Source organism: Aquarana catesbeiana, linkage group LG10 (genome assembly GCF_042186555.1).
Source record: "Aquarana catesbeiana isolate 2022-GZ linkage group LG10, ASM4218655v1, whole genome shotgun sequence".
NCBI classification, from domain to species: Eukaryota; Metazoa; Chordata; class Amphibia; order Anura; family Ranidae; genus Aquarana; species Aquarana catesbeiana.
In genome coordinates this window covers 129750039-129772151 of record NC_133333.1, presented here as the reverse complement: position 1 = coordinate 129772151, position 22113 = coordinate 129750039, and the positions used below count along the sequence as shown (strand labels likewise).

The 22113-nt window shown below is 42.0% G+C and overlaps 1 protein-coding gene across 9 annotated transcripts in view; it reads left to right on the top strand.

Moving 5' to 3' along the window:
* LOC141110891 (epsin-1-like) overlaps positions 1 to 22113 on the top strand; it is a 157599-nt gene that overhangs the window by 79857 nt on the left and 55629 nt on the right. For 4 of the 9 annotated variants that reach the window (XM_073602648.1, XM_073602647.1, XM_073602651.1 and 1 more), the window contains exons 5-6: positions 12372 to 12455; positions 14647 to 14944. In XM_073602648.1, the coding sequence (XP_073458749.1) occupies positions 12372 to 12455; positions 14647 to 14944 (382 nt within the window). Of the gene's footprint in view, positions 1 to 667; positions 731 to 3688; positions 3761 to 12371; positions 12456 to 14646; positions 14945 to 22113 lie in introns of all 9 variants that reach the window. The other 5 variants (XM_073602643.1, XM_073602642.1, XM_073602646.1 and 2 more) reach the window with 2 other exon arrangements.

The following is a 22113-nucleotide window of genomic DNA, read 5'->3' as shown; positions in this document are numbered from 1 at the left end:
ATGCTGTGAGCTGTGTTCTAGTGCTATTCAGGTAATGACTGATCAGGTTCCTTTTGGGTTTGTAAGAACTGTTTTTCTTTGTGGTCACCTTATGCAACAATTTTATTAACTGTACCATGTTACTGGGATCAGCCTAGGCTTTAGGCTCCAGTGTGGGAGTGCTTGAATGTACATCCTTCATGTTGAACATGTGGGAGAATTTTTTCCAATGCTGCTTATTCGGGGGTGGGGGGAGAGAAAGGGACTGTTGTCTTTGCCAAGGGGTCATTTAAGAGAAACCTGTTATCAGAGAAATGCTAAGGCTTCCATTGCTGACCCCCCACTTGAAAATACTAGTTTTCTAGCTGATTTGATCCAGTAGTGTCAATATATTTTCACTGACCTGGATCAAGTATGGCGATAAAGACTTCTGTTTTGATTTGCTTCATACTTGTTACAGCTCTGTCACTCAAAGTACTGAAGCTATGGATTCCCGATGAAACTAATATTTTAAGGAAGAGGCCAGCAGTGGAAGTTCTTTCCCTTTCCTTTTCCCACAGACCGTGCAACAGTTAGTCAGCTAGCATTTTCAGAAGGATGTCAGGTATAAGAGCCCTGTATTTACCTCATGACTTTAAATTGTACCTGTCACATAAAAAAATTGTGGGCTGCCATTTTTGACTTTCAGAATCCAGGAGCCGTACAAACTAGAATTTCAGAGGGTCACAGACTTGGAAACAACGAACATCGGGTAAATACATTTAAGGAAAAATTATAACCCCTTATCAGTGCACGTGTTGAAGCTGCTGGATCAGCATAACAACCAAGCAAGTAGAGGAAGAGGCAGCCTCTATCATGTTTTTCTCATGACAGGTTACCTTTACAGGGGAACTATGAGGCTGAATGTGGGAATTGCCATTGATGATTTGGTATATAAGTGCAAACTTCAAGGTTTTCACCCTGGTGCTTGCCATAATTGTGTGCTTTTCGTCTTTAGGTAAGTGACTTGGGTAGTAAACCAGAATCAAGATGACAACTCTGGAGCCTGCAAGTCGGCAATGGCATCTCCCATAAATATTTCCTCATAGTTTCCCTTAAAAGTTTTAATAATTATATTTTTATTTAACATTATTTGTTGTTGGATTGACGGACATAATGCCTATGTACAACATAAAGTGGTTTTCAGGGTAAATAGAGTCTAGCCAAAACAAATCGCTAAGATTTGAGAAGATTTTACAGACCTTGGGGTACTGCTGGCTTCTTTTGAAATGTATAGAACCAACAGAAAGAAAATTTTACTTTCCTTGCCACAAGTGCTCAGCCATTTTTAGGCTTATTCCCAAATAATTCTTTGGTGCCCAAGTTGTTTCTATGAAAGTTACTTGTCTTTTCCTGGAAAATGGCCAAAAGCCTTAATTTTCCTTAACAAATGGCATGGTGCACATGTGCATTTGGGGGAGGGGCCTTGTTATTTTAAGGCCTTTCACCCCCTATCTTCTCTCCCCTCCTCCTACCTATTCTGGTCTGGGCTTTTGACCCTGCTACTTTGGCTTCCCTGTGTCAGTGAAAAGCAGCTGCAGGGGAAAGGGAGCACCAACAACGGCTGGGCCATGGGAGACTTCATAGCTCTTGGAATTCTGAACTGTTGAATGCTCCATGACACAGGGGAGTCGGAGCTGCAAGACCAGACTGGACAGAAAAAAGGTAAGTCTACAGATTTTTTTTTTTTTTTTTTTTTTCACATGGTAGGTATGAGGGGGAGGGGGGTTGTTTTGAAGACTAGTTTGGTGTTGGGCCTCCTTCCACTCCCAGCCCACTCACTCGTCATTAAAAGCAGAAGCCGACTCTGAGGTAATCTCCCTGTTCATTCTGCTCTGTCCTACTATCAGCTTGTTACTTGCAATTACATTTGCATGCTGAGCACATTCTTGGCTCCCAGTCTTGCGCCCTCTCTGGATTTAAGTGCTCCTGTATACAGTATAGGCTGCTATCAAATGCTATACAGATACTAAAACTAGAAAAAAAATGAATAAAGACCTGCATTGTTTCTCTTTTTTACATCTGCCTAAAGTTCCGCTTAAACTCTGTTCAGTCCATTCCATGGTTTCTTTTGGTTTCATCCTGTGTTCTTGCATAATACAATAATAGTCAGGACAGATCTAGGAATTCTTGCAGGTTATTCTTCCTTAACAAGTACACAGCTCTAAGAATCCAGCTTTTGTCAGTCCCACGGTGTCTGGTCAAAGTAGTGAGATTGATGGTTGATGTGTTGATGTTCAACTTGAAACTAAAGCTAGCCAAACACTTTTTTTTTTTTTTTTTTCTGCAGCTGGAAAAAAAAATCCAATATCATTCAGTGTATGGCCAGCTTTACATTTGATCCTTTTGTTGTCCTCCTTTACTCTGCTATCCCTTGTAGGTCACTCTGGAGTATCTTGGCCTCCTGTTCACGCATTTGTGTGGTGAAGAAGGTCTGATCATTGAGCGGTAGAACTTCTATTAGTTTGGATGACTTGTGAAATTGGCTAGCATTTTTACAGTTTGTGAGAGATGCTTTCAGTTTTGTGCAGTGGTGTCTATTACTCCTTGAAATTCTCAATTTGTTTCTTTTGCAGGATCCCTTTGCAGGTTTTTCTCGCCATTGCTTTTGTTAAACTTGCGTTTTTCCTGCACACTTAAAGGTTTTCTGCAGCTGATTGATGATTTACTATGCTCAAATTAAAGGTCAGATTCTTGGGCTATCCCGAGGAACCACTTCATTTTCCTGTAGATCTCCCTATCTGTAGTGATTAAAGCTGAAGGTTAAACTGCTTATATTTTGACTTTTCTGGTACTCCCTCCCCCTTCATAAACATGGTAATACTTTTATATAAAAAGGGTTTTGGTTGTGATGGGACAACCTCCAGACAGGGAATGAGGTGGGCTCTATCGGACTTGCTGAAGCTTGAAAAGCTCAGTGTGCAGAAGAATCAGAGCAATTTCAGTTGAGGAGCAGAGCCTTTTATAACTGTGCAAGACTGAAGGTATAACTGGAATTTTAGCTATAATTCCAGTTACAATAAGATGACGGTTACAGTTCCTTTTTGGACCAGAAGAAAGATCCTACATTTCCCTTCTCAGTTCATAAACTTTTGTTCTTCTACCCCTTACTTTCCTGTTACCAGCATGTACCATTTTTTGCTGAGGTTTGGTTTACCTATCTGTATTTACATTTAACCGTTGCGTTTTGTTCTTCTTTTGGTTTTTGGCCGCAGTATTCCCAGCTTCAGCCTTTCAAAATCTGCCTAGATTGTTCAAAAATTGATAGGTTAGTAGTTATTTATGGCTTGTTGTTCACTATCTCTTAGCTTACCATGTGTTGCCACCGAATTGGAAATAATACCATACAAAGTACCATGGAAGGTTGGCGTTTATTTAAAAAATTCAACCTAGGTTTTTTTCCCATAAAATTTTGAATGGCTAGTTGAACATTTTCATATAATTCTGCCATACATAATTTTACAATATTTTTTTGTTTTATATGTTGTGTCCAGTGTCTTAATTCTAGTTAGAAGATCTGAAGCTGTGGTATATATGGCAGTTTATAAAGTTTGAACTCATCTGTCCTTGTTTGCCTATTTTTCCCCTTCCCTCCATGTGTTATTTTTTTGTCGTTCTTTTCCCACCATGCTGGTGTGTCTTGTGCTTTTATTTTGTTTTTCTTTCCCAGCCCCCGCCTGTGTCCGAAGAAGAATTGCAGCTTCAGCTTGCACTTAGCTTGAGCAAAGAGGAACACGACAAGGTAGAGCTAATGCGTTTTTGTAACCAAAACCAAAATAATTCTAATAGCAAATATAACAATCAGTCCCCTGATGACAGTCTGTCCGTTGTGCTGTTGTTTTCCTCAGTACTTGAAAACACAGGATAAACGCTAAGGTTCTAATTAACCCCCACTAACCCCTGTCTGCCTTCTTTCCCTCACTGCTAGCTTTATTTGAGTTTGAGAAAAGATCATATGTTCAAGTGTTAGTCCACACCAAGGGAGGTACAGACCGCACATGCACTTATATAGATGCTTAAAGTACTGCATAAATCCTCTCCACCTCCCACAAAAACCCATAACAGATCTTTCTGCCATTTAAATTCTCTTGGCAGACTTTTTTTTTTTTTTTTAAATGCCAGATTTCAGATACAGCACCGTGGTGACCATCACTTTTTTTAAATGAGCTTCGGCTCAAAGCTGATAACGGGCAAAAAAGATACATTTTGGTCAAATATGATATTCAACCAGGTCCTAATTTTTTCTTTTTGATTTAAAACAATCTTTATGTAGGAGGTGCTGCTTGGTTTTTGATAGGTGTAATTTCTTTTTATTAAAACAATTGTCTTATCAAATCATCAATCATGTGTATGACCAATATTAGACTGTTCAGAATGTGGGCCACTCTTGGTGTTTGGGCAAGTTATTTAAAGCCTAAGTTTATTCTAAATTATTTTTTAAATATCAGCACAAGGGGAATTGCTTACAGTCAGTACATTGTGTCCCTTGTGCTGCTGGATGCTGATTTAGTTGAATCTCCTCCTCCTCCCCCCCAACCAGTGGTAATTTTTTGGTGCTGTGGAGGTTATTGGAACAGAATAACCTGTCATGTACACTCATTAGGAGTGCTGACTATGCCTGCCCTTTACACTTACCTTCTCTATTCTTAGAAGCTGTACTATAGCATCTTTGAATTAAAAACTATGAATGGAGAAGACAGAGCTTTCATTCATCCACCCATCCTCAACTCAGATTGTTTTTCATGCATAAGCAAAGCTATAGTACAATTTCTGTGTATAGAGGAGGTGGGCGGAAAAGGAAGGCATAGTCCAACCCTTTTGATGAGTGCATTTGACAGGTCTCTCTGTTCTATTAAGCCCTGCAGGAAGATTATCGATGGAAGAAAGATTTAGACTAAAGCAGCAGCCGGCAGCACAAGGGACACATCAACACATTGCAAGTAATGTCCTTTGTCCAATTTTTTTTTTGTTTTGTTTACTAAGCTTAGGTTTTTAAGGGAGTCTGTCACAATTCCATAAAATGTATATTATACAACCAGGAGTCTGTGTGCTCCTGGCCATCACACCTTTGTTGGATATACCATTCCAAACCATGGGAAATTAATATGGAGTTGCCTTTCAGGCTACAACAGCCTCCACTTTTCTGGAAAGGCTTTCCACAATATTAGAGTGTGTCTGTTGCAATTGGTGTCCATTTAGCCAAAGAAGCATAAGGTCACATACTTATGCTTGTCAAGAATTCCTGCTTCTAAATCATCATTCCAACTCATTTGAAAGGCATTCAGTAAGACAAAAGTCAGGCCTCTGTGTAAACCACTTGGGTTTCTCCACACCAAACTCCTTAAACCATGTTTTTTGGGCCTGGTTTTCTAAACCTGCTAGAACAGAAAAGGGCCTTTCATAAACAGTCACAGCACACAGTTGTCTAAAATGTCTTTGTATGTTGTAGCAGTAACAATACCGTTCACTGGAAATACCTGAACCCAATAACTTGTAAGGGTGCCTACATACTTTTTCCTATATAGTAGGTGTGGTAGTTGGGTGTCTACAAGCTTTTGGCCATATAATGTATAGCAGTACTGTCTGTAGCTGCCAGTTGTGTTACTGCTATGGAAGTAGTATGTGTGCTCTAAGGCCGACAAATTCTTTCCACGGTTTGCCTTGGTTCCCTCATCAGAGAGTGGGGGGAATCCATCCCTGCCGGGAAAACAGTGATTATTGCTAGCAGCTACAACAGCTGCTAGCAATAATCGCATGTAAAATCCGTCAGGCTGTTGAAGCCTGCCCATACATGGTTCGAATCTCGGCCAGTTCCTACTGAGCCTGCTGAGATTTGGACTCTATGGCTGGCCCTAGTTGGAAAATAGTTACTTTCCTTCGTGGTTTTCAAGACTGGTGCCCTGTTTTTTGTGACAGATCCTCTTTCAATTGTGCCTTTGCTTACAGTCAAGACTATCTTCCAAAATGCACTGCAAGTTGGAATACAGCATGCATATCAAGTTCTTTTGGGGAAGACCCCATTAATTGACTGGTGTATACAGTGTGTAAAACGTTTTCCTAATGCAGTGCTTGTTGAAACTGGTCCTTTTGGAAACAACAGCTTATTTTCTAATCCGTACAACTTGTGCGAAGTAACTATTGTTTATGATCTCTAAAGCCCCAAGTCTCACTTTGCTGTTTTCTTTCTTTATATCTATATGCTAAATATTAATTTTTGCTTTGATTTACTGTAATTTAAGCTTTTGTCATTCCAGTGCTTTCCCTAGTGTGTTAATTAACCATGCTAACTTAATCAAGTCGCTTGTGTGTATCATATGGACTTCAGTACTAATTATTCTGAAAGCTTTTGTGACAGATGCAATGTGTACAGAGTTCTCGTTTTGAGGTTCTATCTTCCGCATCTACTACAGTATTGGATTGTAACCCTTAAATATGTTCTCAATGAAAGCATGTTTTGTAATCCTAAAGATGATTAAAAACTTTTCATTAATGATGTAAAGAAGTAATGTTGTATGTGTGTGTTTTTACATCTTGGGTTTCTTGATCTCGGAAAATGGAAATAAAGGTAAGTGTAGAAAGGTGAATAGTCCTATAAATTCAAATACTTGATATACTGGTATTTGCCTTTTAAGATCTGTCAAAATGTGGAGTTTGCTAAACTTGATCACACTCTTTTTTTTTTTTTTTACATATTTAATTTGTTAAATTTTAGTTACATCTAAACCCTACACCCTTCTGTCAATTTAACTGTACAGCTCGAAATGGGTTCATCTTTTGCTTGTTGCCCAGCGAATCTGTAGACTTGACATACACAACTGTAAAGTACTTCCAGTCTTGAAGCCATTTCTTGAGTTTCCAAGGCTTTTCTCATGTGTATGTAGCCTATTTACAGTTAGATCCCCTTTATTGAAAAGGATGGGAGGCAAGAGCCCTATCTTATGCATATTTATTGTATTCTGCTGCTGGGACCTTATAATTATATCATATCCCCATTGGAGCTAGTGCTCTTTTTAAGAAGAACATTTTTTTTAAATGCTTGTATTTTTGACATTTTTGATGCTTGTTAATACCACTAATTATGGAATGGATTTTATCACTTAGAAATGTCAGGCTGTGTATGTAATTTTACTAACAACTGGGAACTATTATCGATACATAGGAAACTTTTTGCTACGTTATTGGTTCATAAAGGACAACCACGCCTTTATTTTAAAAGTCAATATTCTAATAAGCTTAGCACACTTATTAAATCAGCAGTATACCTGTATATGCTGTACCACTTTTCCAAATAAAATATTCTGTCACAATCTAACTTAACTCTTTGCATAAATAAACCAAAGACTATGACAACCTAAATAGCACCAGGCTCACATTTTCACGTTTAATGTTAAATGTGAAAATCAGAGGTGTTCTGTCACATTAGCAACCATGTAAGGTCAGCAGGTTTGCTGTTGTTTTTAAAATCTAACATCTAAACAGTCTGTCCGATCTACAAATACTGTATTTATGCATATAAGCTCGGTTTTGTGTTGAAAATAGCTTTTATATCTAAAACTCCGGTGGGTGTAACAAGATTTGTGTTTTTTTTTTTTTTTTTTTTTGCTGATCGGAAAATGATCCGATCCGTGACTCTGATCCGAGGATCGATCCGATCCGTGAGTTTTTTGATCCGTTGCACCCCTATTCAATGCACCTGAAGAAACTTGCTCCTGCCTGCTCTCTTAGTGCGGGGGCACCAACACAGAAGGCCTCTGTTTTTACAGGTGACAACAGGGAGCAAAGTGTGAAAGCAAGAGGTGGCAGAATGGAGTTGGTGCGAGGGCCACATAACAAGGCCTGGAGGGCCGGATTTGGCCCACGGGCCTTGTGTTTGACATATGTGCCTTTTAGTGTGACCCACCCACCTGTTGGATGCTTGGTGAACATACTGAGATTTAACCACACTAAACGGAAGAGCGCTACACCCATCCCTGGCATTACACACTTGGGTGAGGCTGACAATACTCAGTAAGCAAGCACGTTTTTAATGTTTGAGTTTTAACAAATTGGCTTTCCTCTCTGTTTGTCCAACGTACCTGTTAGCCATTTGGTTAGCAAGGTTTTCCCATATGCATTGAATGCTGGGACTTGTAGAACATAGGAAAGTACTTCTGGTGTACTCGTTCTTCCAAAGGATGGCCAGTGATGTTAGCGGCCACCATTTTGGTTGACTTTAGAAAAAAGAGTTAGTACTAACCTGTCTGGTCTTCGGGTGGGGTAGTTAGAGGAACGTGTCTCCTTATGAGGACAACATGCTATTGTATCTGCAGGATCCGGATCCCTCACTCTCGGCGGCCTTCGGGCTGATACAGGAGTTTGGAGACTATTCTGAGTTCCGAATTAACTGGACAAAGTCATCCCTATTTCTCATCGATTACACTGTGGCGGTTTCCTCCAGACTGCCCCATTCCTCTGTCGGGATTGTTTAAATATTTGGAGATTTTGGTGCAGCTCCCTATTTCTAGGTTCTTGGAACTAAATTTGACACCAATTATAGGGGCTTTTCGAGAGAGGGTGCAGAAATGGCAGACTCTACCTCTTACGGTGATGGTTCCTAATTCGACTAGGTTCCTAATGCGACTACGTTGCTGGAGGCTGCAGTAGCTACTTCGCAGTAAACTCCTCCTGAATATGGTGTATAGGAGGGAGGTTCCGGGTAGAAAGGTGGGTTCCGTTATGGCACTTCTTGGCAGGATATTTAATCTCTGTGTGCAGGAGATGAGCCCTTAAGGTTGTTCCCCAGTGGTCCGCTGTGGTATAATTGATTGTTGGGAGAGTTCTTTAAACTGGAAGATGGATGTGTATGGGGTAAAGTATTTACATCATATATACCAGTATGGCACAATGTCCACCTTTGCTCTATTACAGGAACAGTTTGGGATACCTAGATATATGCTCAGTTACGTCATGCCGCTGTAGCACGGTTTGGTAGTGGGGAGGTTAGGGTTCAAAATACGGCTATTTTTTCCTGTTGGAACCTGATCCAGCCAAACGCATCTCCAGATACTATTGGAGCTTGGGGCTCCTGGGTTTGCTAGCCAGGGCTAGGTCTCGCTGGGTGGCTTTTGTACCAGAGTTGTCAGGAGTTGTGGCAGGAAGTTCTGGATGCTTAACTCGCCTCGGTCATCTCTTCCACAGATAGGATGATTCAGCTTGGGTACCTTCATCAGATGTATTATACACCGGCTAGATTATTTTGCATGCATAAGGGAGAATCTGCTTCCTGTCACAAATGTATGGGGGCGGAAGGGACTTTTATTCACATGGTCTGGGAATGCCCCAAGCTACGCCTCCTGTGGTCTATGGTGACTGAATTTATATCTGATAAATTTGCCCTCCCTAATATATGTTCCCCCTTGAGATGCCTCCTGGGAATTTTTGACCAAGAGGAGGTGAATATACTATTTTTCCTGCAGATCCTTTGACAATTCTTTTGCTTTCCCCATGACTCAGAATCCAGAAATGTCAGTGCAGGACTGGATGAAAGATGCAAGGGTCTGTCAGGAGTCCAGAAACTCATTGAGCTTTTATACACATACACACATACATTACAAGCAAACAGATCACAGGTGAGGATGGTTACCTTTTAATAGCCATTCAAACCCCTTTGTGTCAACTTGTGTGCATGTTATCAGGCCAAAATCACCAGGGTATGTAAACTTTTGATCAGGGTCATTTGGGTAGTTTCTGTTGTGATTATGATTTAATAGAGTAAGCACAGTTGATTGATAATAAATGGCTTCAGCCAAACCCTAACCATGAGTGAAAGAAAAAAGTTTTTATGTTCTCATTCATAGTCTCTGAAAAATGGCCAAGAAATCATAAATTCTGCCAGGGTATGTAAACTTATGAGCACAACTGTATATACTAAACTATTTCTGAGGATTCTATATTTTGGAGTCTGGAAACCTGATTGCTAGGAGGTGGATCTATGAAGAACAACTGACAGTAGTAGGAATGTGGGTGAAAGTTGTGGGGGGAGTAGGGGCTCTGGTCTTCTCGGGGGTCTGGGCCCTGTTGGGGGGGGGGGGGGATTCTGGTTTACAATTTCTGAATTTGGGACTCTGGGTAGAGTCTTCAAATGTGGATGGTGATGGCCTTGATAACAGGATCACTGTGAAATGTCTTCTGTACCTGTTCCTGCTGTCTCCCTTACCTGGCATTTTGTCTGTATGTTTTTTGTTATGCTGAAAAAAAAATCTTTTGAAAGAGCGTTAGACTGTGAAAAATCTTAATTTTATGTGGAAACAAGTTATAGCATTTATATAATGTTATAAGTCTGCTAGGCTTATCGCAGTATTGATTTATAAAATAAATGTGTGGTTGTCCTTTTTAAGTCTTTAATTATAGTGTAGTATTTGTAGGTTCATAAGGGTTGTATTTGTAGGTTCATAAGGGTTTACCATACATAATTGTGTGATAGTTTGACATCCACACTGGTATGTTATATTCAGCAGACCATTTACAGATCATTCATGTGACTGTTATTTCCTCAATCCTTCTGCTTTATGGCATGCTTAACTGTTAATTATTACCATCAATGGACTACTTGGCCTTCCAAGCATAAAGCACTGGATTTTTATTACAGTAAATAGGTTATGCAACACTAATGACAAATGTGCATGTTCAAATTTTTTAATCAATAACAAAGACAGTTTGGAAAGGGAAAGTAACCCATGACATCAAGATTTTTTTATTTTTTAATCTGTGTGAGGAAGACTTACATCCCTTATCAGGTTTTAATGCTTTCTGTACCTTTTCACCTCAACTCCCTGGGCATTGTTCCCTTCTATTTAGTAAATTTAATCATATAAAGTATTACCTTGTAACATCTTCTAGTAGCTGGTGGAAGTGTTACTGGCTCCCTAGTCAGTTATCCATAAGAAAATATTGGAAAAGTCACGTCATCAAAAGGAAGCTAGAATTTCTGGTTATTGCAATACCCTTCTTGTCATTGAGACAGGAAAATAGGGGAAACGTCAACAATGGCACTTACTGCACTGCAGTAAAACCTCACAGGATCTAGGCCTTTCCCACCCTGTGTGAAACTATCATTTCAAAAAATGTAGTACTAAGAAATACTGCAGCTGCATTAGCGGACTGACTTCTGCAAATGCTAGTTATCTGGATGTCTCTGGCTGAAATAACTTTGATTTACTGACCTGGTAGTCAGAGTATGATCATAATGCTTAATCTGCACACTTATTGCAAGCTTTCCCACTTTGCATTACCCAGCTAAATAAGCCCAGTTGTGCATTATACAGTACATGAAGGTGCTGGCAATGGCATCCAATTAGATTTGGGCTTTAATTTTTCTAACGATAATGTAGAGATGATTGCTAATTTTGTATTGCTTGTTGTAATCATCCAATCTTCCTTATGAGAGCTAGAGATAGAGATCCATCTAATATTATACATTTTTACCCCTAGGTGTACAGAAAGTAACCTTATTTCCCAACTAAGTTTTTTTTTTTTTTTTTTTTTATCCTTTCCAAGCTATTTGGTATCAATATTTTCATGAGAAGCTGCAATCTTGCTACGTTTTTAACCAGTTTACTGTATCTGTATAAAGCAGTGGTTCTCAACTCCGGTCCTCAGGACCCACTAACGGGCCAGGTTTTATGTATTACCTTGGGGAGATGCAGACTAGAATACTGCAATCACTGAGCAGCAAATTAGATCACCTGTGATGTATTTCAGTTATCTTGCAAACCTGGCCTGTTAGTGGGCCCTGAGGACAGGAGTTTAGAACCACTGGTATAAAGCGTGATTCATTTGCTTTAATTAGTGATTCTTTATATTATCAGATTTTTAAAAGGCAAAAGCAAGTCAGACTTGGACCTACCGTATAGCATAAAAAAAACAATTCTTCAAACACAGCTTGCTGCAAACTTTAATCATCAAAGTGTCTGCAAGTGTGCTAATTATGAAAAACCCAGGACCACTCAATTCGGCGTTAAACTAATTTGGAATTCAAAAACCAGTCATGGAGCCGGTGTACAACTTTAAGTTAGCAGATGTAACAGGCTTACAGTGATTCCAGCAGTAAAGCCTTCATAATGTTAGGTGTAAGCTTTAAAAATCTTCAGAAACTTGTATAAAGTTATGGAATATTTGGGCTGCACAAGAGATGCTGTTCCAATTAAAAAAAAAAAAATGTAGTTTAGCAAGATTGCTGTATCCATCCTTCACTCAGGAATATCATAACACTCTGTCCACATTGTCATATTTGGTTGTAGTATTGATTACACTTTTCATGCAGTGGCTGTCCCTGTCCAAAGGGGCTCATTTACAGTGTTCTTTTTTCATATTAGGAGGAGAGAATCAGGCGGGGCGATGACCTCAGACTCCAGATGGCCATTGAAGAAAGCAAAAAGGAGGCTCCAACCAAGGAAGAGGTGAATTCACTTTACCTTAACATTTCTGCACGATATGCAGATCCTTTGTGACAGAATATTGATTTGCATGCACACTTTGCATTACTTTTTTCAGTCGAGACACCCTTTAAAATTATAGAGAGTCTCGAGGCACCCCATTCTAAAATTGTAAAAAAAAATATTCTATTAGCTTTACATAATGTAGCAACATCCACACATGTAGGGCACCCAACGTTAGAGGTGATTTATTCTTCCAAAGCAAATACACTTTTGCACACTGGTACTGACTAGTATTTGTGTTTCTCTTCTCCCTCAATTTCTGTCCATCGGTCAGCTAATGTCACCCTAGAGGTAGAGGAGCAGGGGGGGGGGGGGTCAAATAAGGATGCTGTGGAGGCAACAGACATCCCCCCTTATTAACTGATGTCATCATTGGTTGTTAGGATGCCAGTGTCTAGAACGTCGTGATGGTGCATAATGAAAACTCATGGCTTTGTGTAACTAAAAGGCAGGCTTGATCCACTTGCAGTCTTGTATACAATTTTTGATAAATTTTTAAGCATTTTGCGAAGGCACCCCTGAAGAAACCTCAAAGCACCCTGGTTGAAAAAGGCTGTTCTATATATTAAGTATTAAAATCTAACAAGGCAGATGTAAACCCAATTGCTAAAAGTGCTGATTTCTTTGAGGGCTGCAGCTTGATGGTAAGAAACCTAGGGTTATACTGTTGCCTACAGGGTAAATGGACACTATGCACAAAACTGAAGGCCTGACCTTTAAGGTTGTAACCTCCCTCTACCTTGTATCTGCTCAGTTACATTTATTGAACTTGGGAGAGTCAATGTGTTTTCTTGAGCCATAAGCTCTCCCCTGGATGGTTTTCATGTTCTCATACCTAGAGTGTAAAGCCGGCCATAGGTGGTGCAAATTATTTTTTTTTTCTTTCCTGTGTGACAGCTGGCAGGTAAAATCACCTGGTTGTATCCAGGATGGAAAGTATGTATGCCCTAGATTCAGGCTTTATGCCGACTTATACCACTAGGGGGGGGAGTGCTGGGAGTCCTGCAGGGAAAGCGTTAATGAGCCCAGCTGAAGTAAGTGGGCTCATTTAAGACCTATAGAAAACACCCCAGCATGCTTAGGGAGATGCTCCATCCTGGAACCAGTTCTGTGTGTGTAGACTGGGGAGTGTGGTATCTGTCCTGTGCGGTGAGTTAATGCCTGTGTGGCAAACTTCTAAAAGAGAGATAGGGACTGGAGCATTACAAGGCTGCACCCAGTTGTTAGATAGGGAATCTAAATGTGTAGTAAGCGGTCAAACTGACCAGGATTTCTGTTCATGTTTCTTTTTGTTTTGCTGTTATATTTTTCACTGCATATAGCATAAATAAACCGCACCTTTTTGTTTTTTTTCACCTGCAAAGCTGTCTGCTGTGCCTGATTTTGTGTGGTAAACCCATCCAGGGGGTCTCACACACCCGCTGCCGAGCTAACCCCCTCACACCTGCAACAGCGGGTTGCAGGAAAGAAAATTGCTATATTCCCCCTTCAACACAGACAGCGTTCATAGGAGAATCTCTCCCGTAGAGCAGGGGGGTGCAAGGAGTCATCCTTGCCGTGACAACACACAGTGATTATTGCTAGCAGCTATAGCCACTGGCAATATTCAAATATAAAAAAAATCAGACATGCTGGTTGTACCCAAGTTGATCGATCAATAAACGTACAATTGGCCTGTCTATGCTGAACCTGCCGAGATTTGAACCATCTATGGCAGGCTTGGATCTAACAGGCAGAGTTTATCAGTAGATAACACCTGGGCACTGATGTCACCAGTATCCCACCTGTGTTTCTGAATGACCCAGCCTGCAGCTGATTAGAGTGAAAAAAAAAAAAGAAAGACCATGGAAGTTTGCTTAGAGAAGAGTTTGGAGGGTGTCCAAATTCATCTCTACTCTTGATGAAACATTTGGCCCACCTATCGATTCTTGCCCTCACTGACTTCTCCTGCTTCAGTCAACTTTTCCAGCCCATGGGAATAATCAGTATTTCTTGGTTTGCCTTCTCAAAACTTGTCCCCCTTGCCATGAATAATCAGTGAAACATCTCTTTAAGTCTATGCCCACATCTAGTATCGATTTCTTTCTGATAATGTGTTTAATAAAAAAAAAAAAAAAAACTAAAACTATCTATATATGGTTTTATGTTTCAGTCTTCCCTAATGGACTTGGCAGATGTGTTCAGCTCTCCACCTGCTGCAGTTGCCACATCAGATCCATGGGGATCAACAGCTGCTCCTCCTTCAGACCCTTGGGCAGGGGCAGTTACAACTTCTACAGTACCTGTCGTGTCTGACCCCTGGGGAGGCCCTCCGGTTGCCACAGGTGCAAGCACAGATCCGTGGGGTGCTGGTGTCCAGTCTGCCGGTACAGCTAGCGACCCATGGGCAGGGAAACCAGCTGTTTCTTCCATTGAATCCAAGTCTGTCTCTGATCCATGGAATCCAGGAGGTAGGTGCTTTTTTAAACTTGTACTAACTGTGTGGGTCAAAGGAGGAAAACAGAAATGTTTTGCGTGAACTATAAATGCTTTTAGCTCTGAATCCCTCAAGTTTCTTACTCTTAAATGAACAGACTTACTTGATAAATGCTGTTGGTTTTATTGTTGCATTCATTTTCATTAAAATGTTTTGTTTTTAAATGGATAGTTGCTTATGTGGTTTTTAAAAGTTGTTTTTTTTTCTCTCCCTCTCTGTTAAGGCAGCTCATTCATTAGAATTTTCCTGGTGCATGTGCTATTTTTTGCAGTGAACCATAACCCATAGTAGTGCATTACCATGCATTGAAGTGTTCTGCAATGCATGTCCAATGGCAAGGTGCATAGTGGTGCCATTAAGGATGTGGTACCACAGTGTGAAAGGAGACTGGCGCACCATCATTCCTTCCATTTGTGATCACATGCCATGTATAAAATTTTAATTTTATTGTTCCATTAAAATGATTAAAAACTTGTTTGTTACTAGTGCTGAATGGAATGAGTGATGTGAACTGAATCGCCTCAGGACGCTTTTTGCCACCGGTGTCCATCTGTGGTATAGCACGGTCCTTTACCCCATGGGGTCCCGACATGCTTACAAACACATACACATATTTGGCCAATTTTTCGACAGGATCTAATTAACCTACCAGCATGTCATTGGAGTGTGGGAGGAAACCGGAGTACCTGGAGGAAACCCACACAGGCACAGGGAGAACATGCAAACTCCAGGCAGATGGTGTTGTGGTCGGGATGTGAACCAGCGACCCTATTGCTGCTAGGTGAAAGTGCTAACCACTACACCACAAGTGCTCATTCATAATATTTTGCAGAGTTACCCATAATCTCTGTTTCTTTCAGAACTCTAAAGATGTATATTTACACAGGGTCAACATGACTTCAGCACGACTTTGCAAGGCGACTTCAACGCGACTTTAAGCAACTTACAACGCGACTTCAAGTCGCCTCCAGGACAGGCTGTGGCCAATCACAGAATAATCAGCTCTCTGGGAGGGAGGGATTTGCCTGGGTAAACTAATTTCTTTTCCTGTAAAGTCGCTTCAATATAGTTGGAGATCCGACTTGGAATCGACTTCCATTGAATTCTATGGGTACAGGTCGCCTTGTAGTACAGGAACCTTTTCTGAAGTCAGAGCGACTTCAGTAGTGTACATTAAGACGGCTCTCATTGACTATAATGCAATTCCCAATGTCAAGCGACTTGAGGGCCGACAAGTCGGATCCCAAGTTGTTGTAGTGTGGACCAACCCTGACTCATTTGAGTCTTTATTTAGCACAGCTGTAAAGAATTATGGTAATGATGTGAAAAGATTGCTATCCAGCCAGAAGGTGAAATGCCAAACTACATAATAGCATTTAAGGCCCCTTTCACACATGCGGACCGTATGTCCATATTTCATCCATCCGTTTTCGGATGAAATACGGACATACATGCATCCCTATGGGATAGCGGGTGTCAGCGGATGTACATCCGCTAACACCCGATGTTGTCCGGCTCCGCTCTCGTCCGATTCTGCGGACGGAAGAAAATCCTATTTTTCTATCCGTCTGCAGAGCGGATCGGAGGAACACGGACAGACGGTCCGTGTTCCTCCGATCCCCCATAGGGGAGAGCGGAGATCTGACAGGGCGGTCCCTGCACAGTGTGTGGGTCCCGCCCTGTCATCTGCCTGCTCAGCTGGGGAAAGCGGAGCGATCCCCGCTGAGCAGCGGATAAACACGGGGCGGATCAACACGGATCCGTCCCGTGTGAAAGGGGCCTAATACTTCATTCTTTGGACCCAAATACATTTATAGTGGATCATCATAAAGAGAAAAAATATTTACAAAACCACTATCCCTTTATCACTTTATCCCTTCATGACTGAACATCCAGACCCAATTTGGCAACTTTGACATGTGTTAAAGCGGTTGTAAAGCCTGGGGAAAAACAAACAAACTGTAAGACAAAGGCATAATGAGCTAGCATGCGTCGCATGCTAGCTCATTATGAAATCCTTACCTTAGAACAAAGCCCTCCAGCGGTGCCCGCACACCGCCGAGGCGGGTGACCTCTTCCCTGGTTTTTCTTCCGGGTTTGCGGGCTCCAACGCCGTGAGTGCCCTGAGCCGCGTTGACGTCACTCCTGCGCATGCATGCGGGAACTGCTGTTTATGGCACAAATGTGTGTGTTATTTGTTTGTGATACTAATTTTAATTTGTTTTTTTTCCTTTACTACCTAAAATGTACTGACCCCGATCTTTGACCCGGGACCCTTATCTTAACCCTGACACCGACCTAAATCAAACCTTTTTTTCTGTGAGTTTTTTTTTTTTTTCTTTTAAAACTTTTGTTTACAACTTTCTACCCTGGCAATGAGAGGAAAATAAAATGCATCTTTCTCTCTATTCAGAGGAGAGAGAACGCATGGGCCAGCTGCACAGTGACTGATCACTGTGATGGCCAGTCAGGGGCTAGCTCCACGATCAGGTGATCGGGCACCAGAAGTCCTGGTTCCCAATTGTTTGCACAAGACCCAGGGCTCTCCTGGCTCTGTCCCTCCTTGCTGCACAGATTAATAGTAGCGGGAGCCATTGGCACTAAAAGCCGCTTCCTATGGGGGCACTCACTGAGGAGCCAGGAGCGATGGCAGGGGACCCCAGAAGATGAGGATCAGGGCTGCTCTGTTTTAAAGTAGTATTAAACATTGCACAGAGCAGGTAAGCATGATAGGTTTGTTAAAGGGGAAAAAAAACAGAAAAGATTTCATGTTGCTTTAAACTTCACTGCAAATTACTGCTAAACTAGAGCCTTTTATAGGGGACGTTCTTAATCCTTTACAGAAAATCTGTAAGGTGAACTTGCACTGGACCCCCTCCCCATCCCCCCTGGTCCTGCTTTCCCATAGTCCTGCAATCCCCTGCTATCATAAACCGGGACCCCTCTTCACAGGTCCGGGGATTTGAAATCCCCACAGCTTAATCTCCTATCTGTATTTCTTCTCAGCATGTAAGGATAGGAGGCATTCTATTTAGTCATCACATGGCATTGATCAATCGGAATCCGCCTAGCCTTTCCTGTCAGTGCTGAAGGAGAAAGCCAGGAGGATTGCAAATCCCTGGACCGGTAAAGCAGTGTCCCTGTGCCTGACAGCGGGGGATCGCGGGACTCTGGTACAGCGGACCGGGGGGAGGGGGTCCAGTGTGAGTTCACCTTACAGATTTTCTGTAAAGATAAACTTGCCCTTTAAAGTGTACTTCAAGCCGAAAAACTTTTTTTTTTTTTTTTTTTACTTTTCTCTTCAGCATGGATGGGTTAAAACCCCCTGCAGATTTTTTTTTATCATCTGTTCTATTCCTATTCTGGTGACAACTCAGACTTCTAGATTTCTCACCACTTTCTCCCCTTGTGACAGTGATCAGTAGGAAAAAAAAAAAGAGCGTCTTTTAGCAGGAACACAATACTCAATAAAAATCTTTTTATGGTTTTTTTTTACTTAAAAAAATCGGGGGTTAAAAGCGCCCGCTAGCGGCCGTAAAGTGCTGCTATATCAGCTAATGCCCGCACCACCCGAGTGTAGAGGGTTTTATGAAGGACCCTATACAACAGTTACCATGGGGGACAGTGAGCGATGTTAAAAGCATGCATCCTTGGCTGTCCAGACACTGTCCATCATTGATGTACAGTGAGGGGCAAAAAAGTATTTGATTCCCTGCTGATTTTTACATTTGCTCCCTGACAAAGAAATGATCAGCCTATCATTTTAATGGTAGGTTTATTTTAACAATGAGAGACAGAATAACAAAAATATCCAGAAAAGCGCATTTCAAAAAAGTTATAAATTGATTTGCATTTTAATGAAACAAGTATTTGATCCCCCATCAATCAGCAAGATTTCTGGCTCCCAGGTGCCTTCTATACAGGTAACGAGCTGAGATTAGGAGTACTCTTGGTGCCGGTTCACACTGGGGTGACCTGTCAGGCGACTTAGCCGATTGACAAGTCGCGCTCCATGCAGTGCAATGGAACCGTTCTAATGGGAGCGACTCAAGTCGCTCCGACTTAGAAAAAGGTTCCTGTACTAGTTGGGGGCGGCTTGCATTGACTTCTATTAAAGAAGTCGTTTGCAAGCTGCGCTGAGGTTGCGCTGTGTGGGGCAGCTTCAGAGTTGGATGACTTTGAAGCTGCCCCAGTGTGAACTTAAAGGGAGTGCTCCTAATCTCAGCTTGTTACCTGTAAAAAAAAATACCTGTCCACAGAAACAAATCGGTCAGATTCCTATCTCTCCATCATGGCCGAGAACACAGAGCTGTCAAAGGATGTCAGGGACAAGATTGTAGACAAAAACAAGGCTGGAATGGGCTACAGGACCATCGCCAAGCAGCTTGGTGTGAGGGCGACAACAGTTGATGCGATTATTCGCAAATGGAAGAAACACAAATTAACTGTCAATCTCACCCGATCTGGGGCTCCATGCAAAATCTCACCTTGTGGAGTTTCAACGATCATGAGAATGGTAAGGAATCAGCCCAGAACTACACGGGAGAATCTTGTTAATGATCTTAAAGCGGAGTTCCACACAAAAATGGAACCTCCGCTTTTCGGAACCCTCCCCCCCTCCGGTGTCACATTTGGCACCTTTCAGGGGGGAGCAGATACCTGTATAATACAGGTATTTGCACCCACTTCCGGGAATAGACTCCCACGGGAGTCGTGCCCCTTCCTGTATCCCCCCCCCGCTGTCTCCCGGGGAAACACACAGGTCCCAGGAGATAGCGGGGACCAGTTAGGACGCGCAGTGCGACTCGCACATGCACAGTAGGGAACCGGGAAGTAAAGCCGCAACGCTTCACTTCCTGCTTCCCTCACCGAGGATGGCGGCAGCAGCTGCCGAGAGATTGAACGGCTTTGGCTGCCGACATCGCTGGACCCTGGGACAGGTAAGTGCCCATTTATTAAAAGTCAGCAGTTGCAGTATTTGTAGCTGCTGGCTTTTAATATTATAATTTTTTTTTTTTTTGGTGGACCTCCTCTTTAAGGCAGCTGGGACCATGGTCACCAAGTTAACAATTGGTAACCCACTATGTCGTGAAGTACTGAAATCCTGCAGCGCCCGCAAGTTTCCCCGTCTCAAGAAAGCACATGTACAGGCCCGTCTGAAGTTTGATAATGAAAGTCTGATTCAGAGGAGAACTGGGTCAAAGTGTTGTGGTCAAATTAGACCAAAATCAAGCTCTTTGGCATCAACTCAACTCGCTGTGTTTGGAGGAGGAGGAATGCTGCCTATGACCCCCAAGAACACCATCAAACATGGAGGTGGAAACCTATTATGCTTTGGATGTGTTTTTTCTGCTATAGGGGACAGGACAACTTCACTGCATCAAATGGACAGGGCCACGTACCTTCAAATCTTGGGTGAGAACCTCCTTCCCTCAGCCAGGCATGGGCCATGGATGGGTATTCCAGCATGACAATGACCCAAAACACACGGCCAAGGCAACAAAGGAGTGGCTCAAGAAGAAGCGCATTAAGGTCCTGGAGTGGCCTAGCCATTCTCCAGACCATAATCCCATAGAAAATATGTGGAGGAAGCTGAAGGTTAGAGTTACCAAACATCAGCCTCGAAACCTTAATGATTTGGAGAGGATCTGCAAAGAGGAGTGGGAAAAAATCCCTCCTGAGATGTGTGCAAACCTGATGGCCAACTACAAGAAACGTCTGACTTCTTCTGTGATTGCCAGCAAGGGTTTTGCCACCAAGTGCTAAGACATGTTTTGTGAAAGGGTCAAATACTTATTTTCAGGGCTTCTTTTTCAGTGGGAACGCAGTGTCTGCATTTCCAGAGCAGAATGTATGTAATGGCAAGAGGTGCTGGTGGGTCTATTGATGCTGGCTGCTGAGCACTCTATTGTTGCTGGAGTGGATCTATTTTTGCGAAGGAAGGGGGCATTTTGTTGCTGGGGAGTTTTTCTGTTGCTTGTGGGGGATCTATGGTTACTGGGGTGGGTCTTATGTTGCTGGGTGGTCAGTTATTGCTGGGAAGGATGTACTATTGAGGGAGGGGTCTTTGTTGCTGACTGCTGTTGGGTCTATTGATTCTGGCTACTGGGCAATCTATTGCTGTTGGAGGGGATCTATTTTTGCAGGGGGGTCTATTGTTGCTGGTGGAGGATCTATTGTTGCTGGGGGTCAATCATTGCTAAGAGGGATCTAATGTTGGCTGCTGGAGGGTCAATTGATGATTACTGTTGGGAGTCAATTGTTAAGGAAGAAAGAATCTGCCCGCTCCAGGTGTGTGCAACGACCCAATTGGAACCAAGTAGGAGTGCTAGCCCCGGCCCACCTCTGTGAAATACTTAGAAAAATAAGAAATGGCTGCACATCCAAAGGTTCCAAAATAGCGTGCCTTTATTGAAAATCACCAGGATATACCAGGGACACCAGATATTTAGTCACGTAGACATGTTTCACACATCCAACCTGTGCTTAATCATTATGCACAGGTTGGATGTGTGAAACGTTGTCTACGTGACTAAATATCTGGTGTCCCTGGTGTATCCTGGCGATTTTCAATAAAGGCACGCTATTTTGGAACCTTTGGATGTGCAGCCATTTCTTCTTTTTTCCGGGAGTCAATTGTTGCTGGGGTGGATCCCTTGTCGTTGGGGTATACGTTGTTGCTTGATCTATTTTACTGCCTTTCTTAACAAATTCCATACAAAATACTGAACACCACAAAATGATATCTGTATTCTCTAAAAGGGGTGGCACTGGGAGGTGGTTAAGGGGTGGAACCAAGGATAGGTGTTCAGAGGTGGGTAGGGGGTGGAGTCAAGGCGTGACTCAGAAGAGAGGAGTTCCTGCACCTATTCCCTGAGGGAAAAAAAGCTCTGCTTATTTCACTTAAAACGCAAATCAATTTATAACTCTTTTGAAATGCGTTTTTCTGGATATTTTTGTTCTGTCTCACTGTTAAATAAACCTATCATTAAAATTATAGACTGATCATTTCTTTGTCAGTAGGCAAACATACAAAATCAGCAGGGGGTCAAATACTTTTTTCCCTTACTGTACCTAATGTTACAGAAAGTTTGGGTAGGCTGTATATAAGTAGAACATCAATGATTGGTGTAAAACACTGCA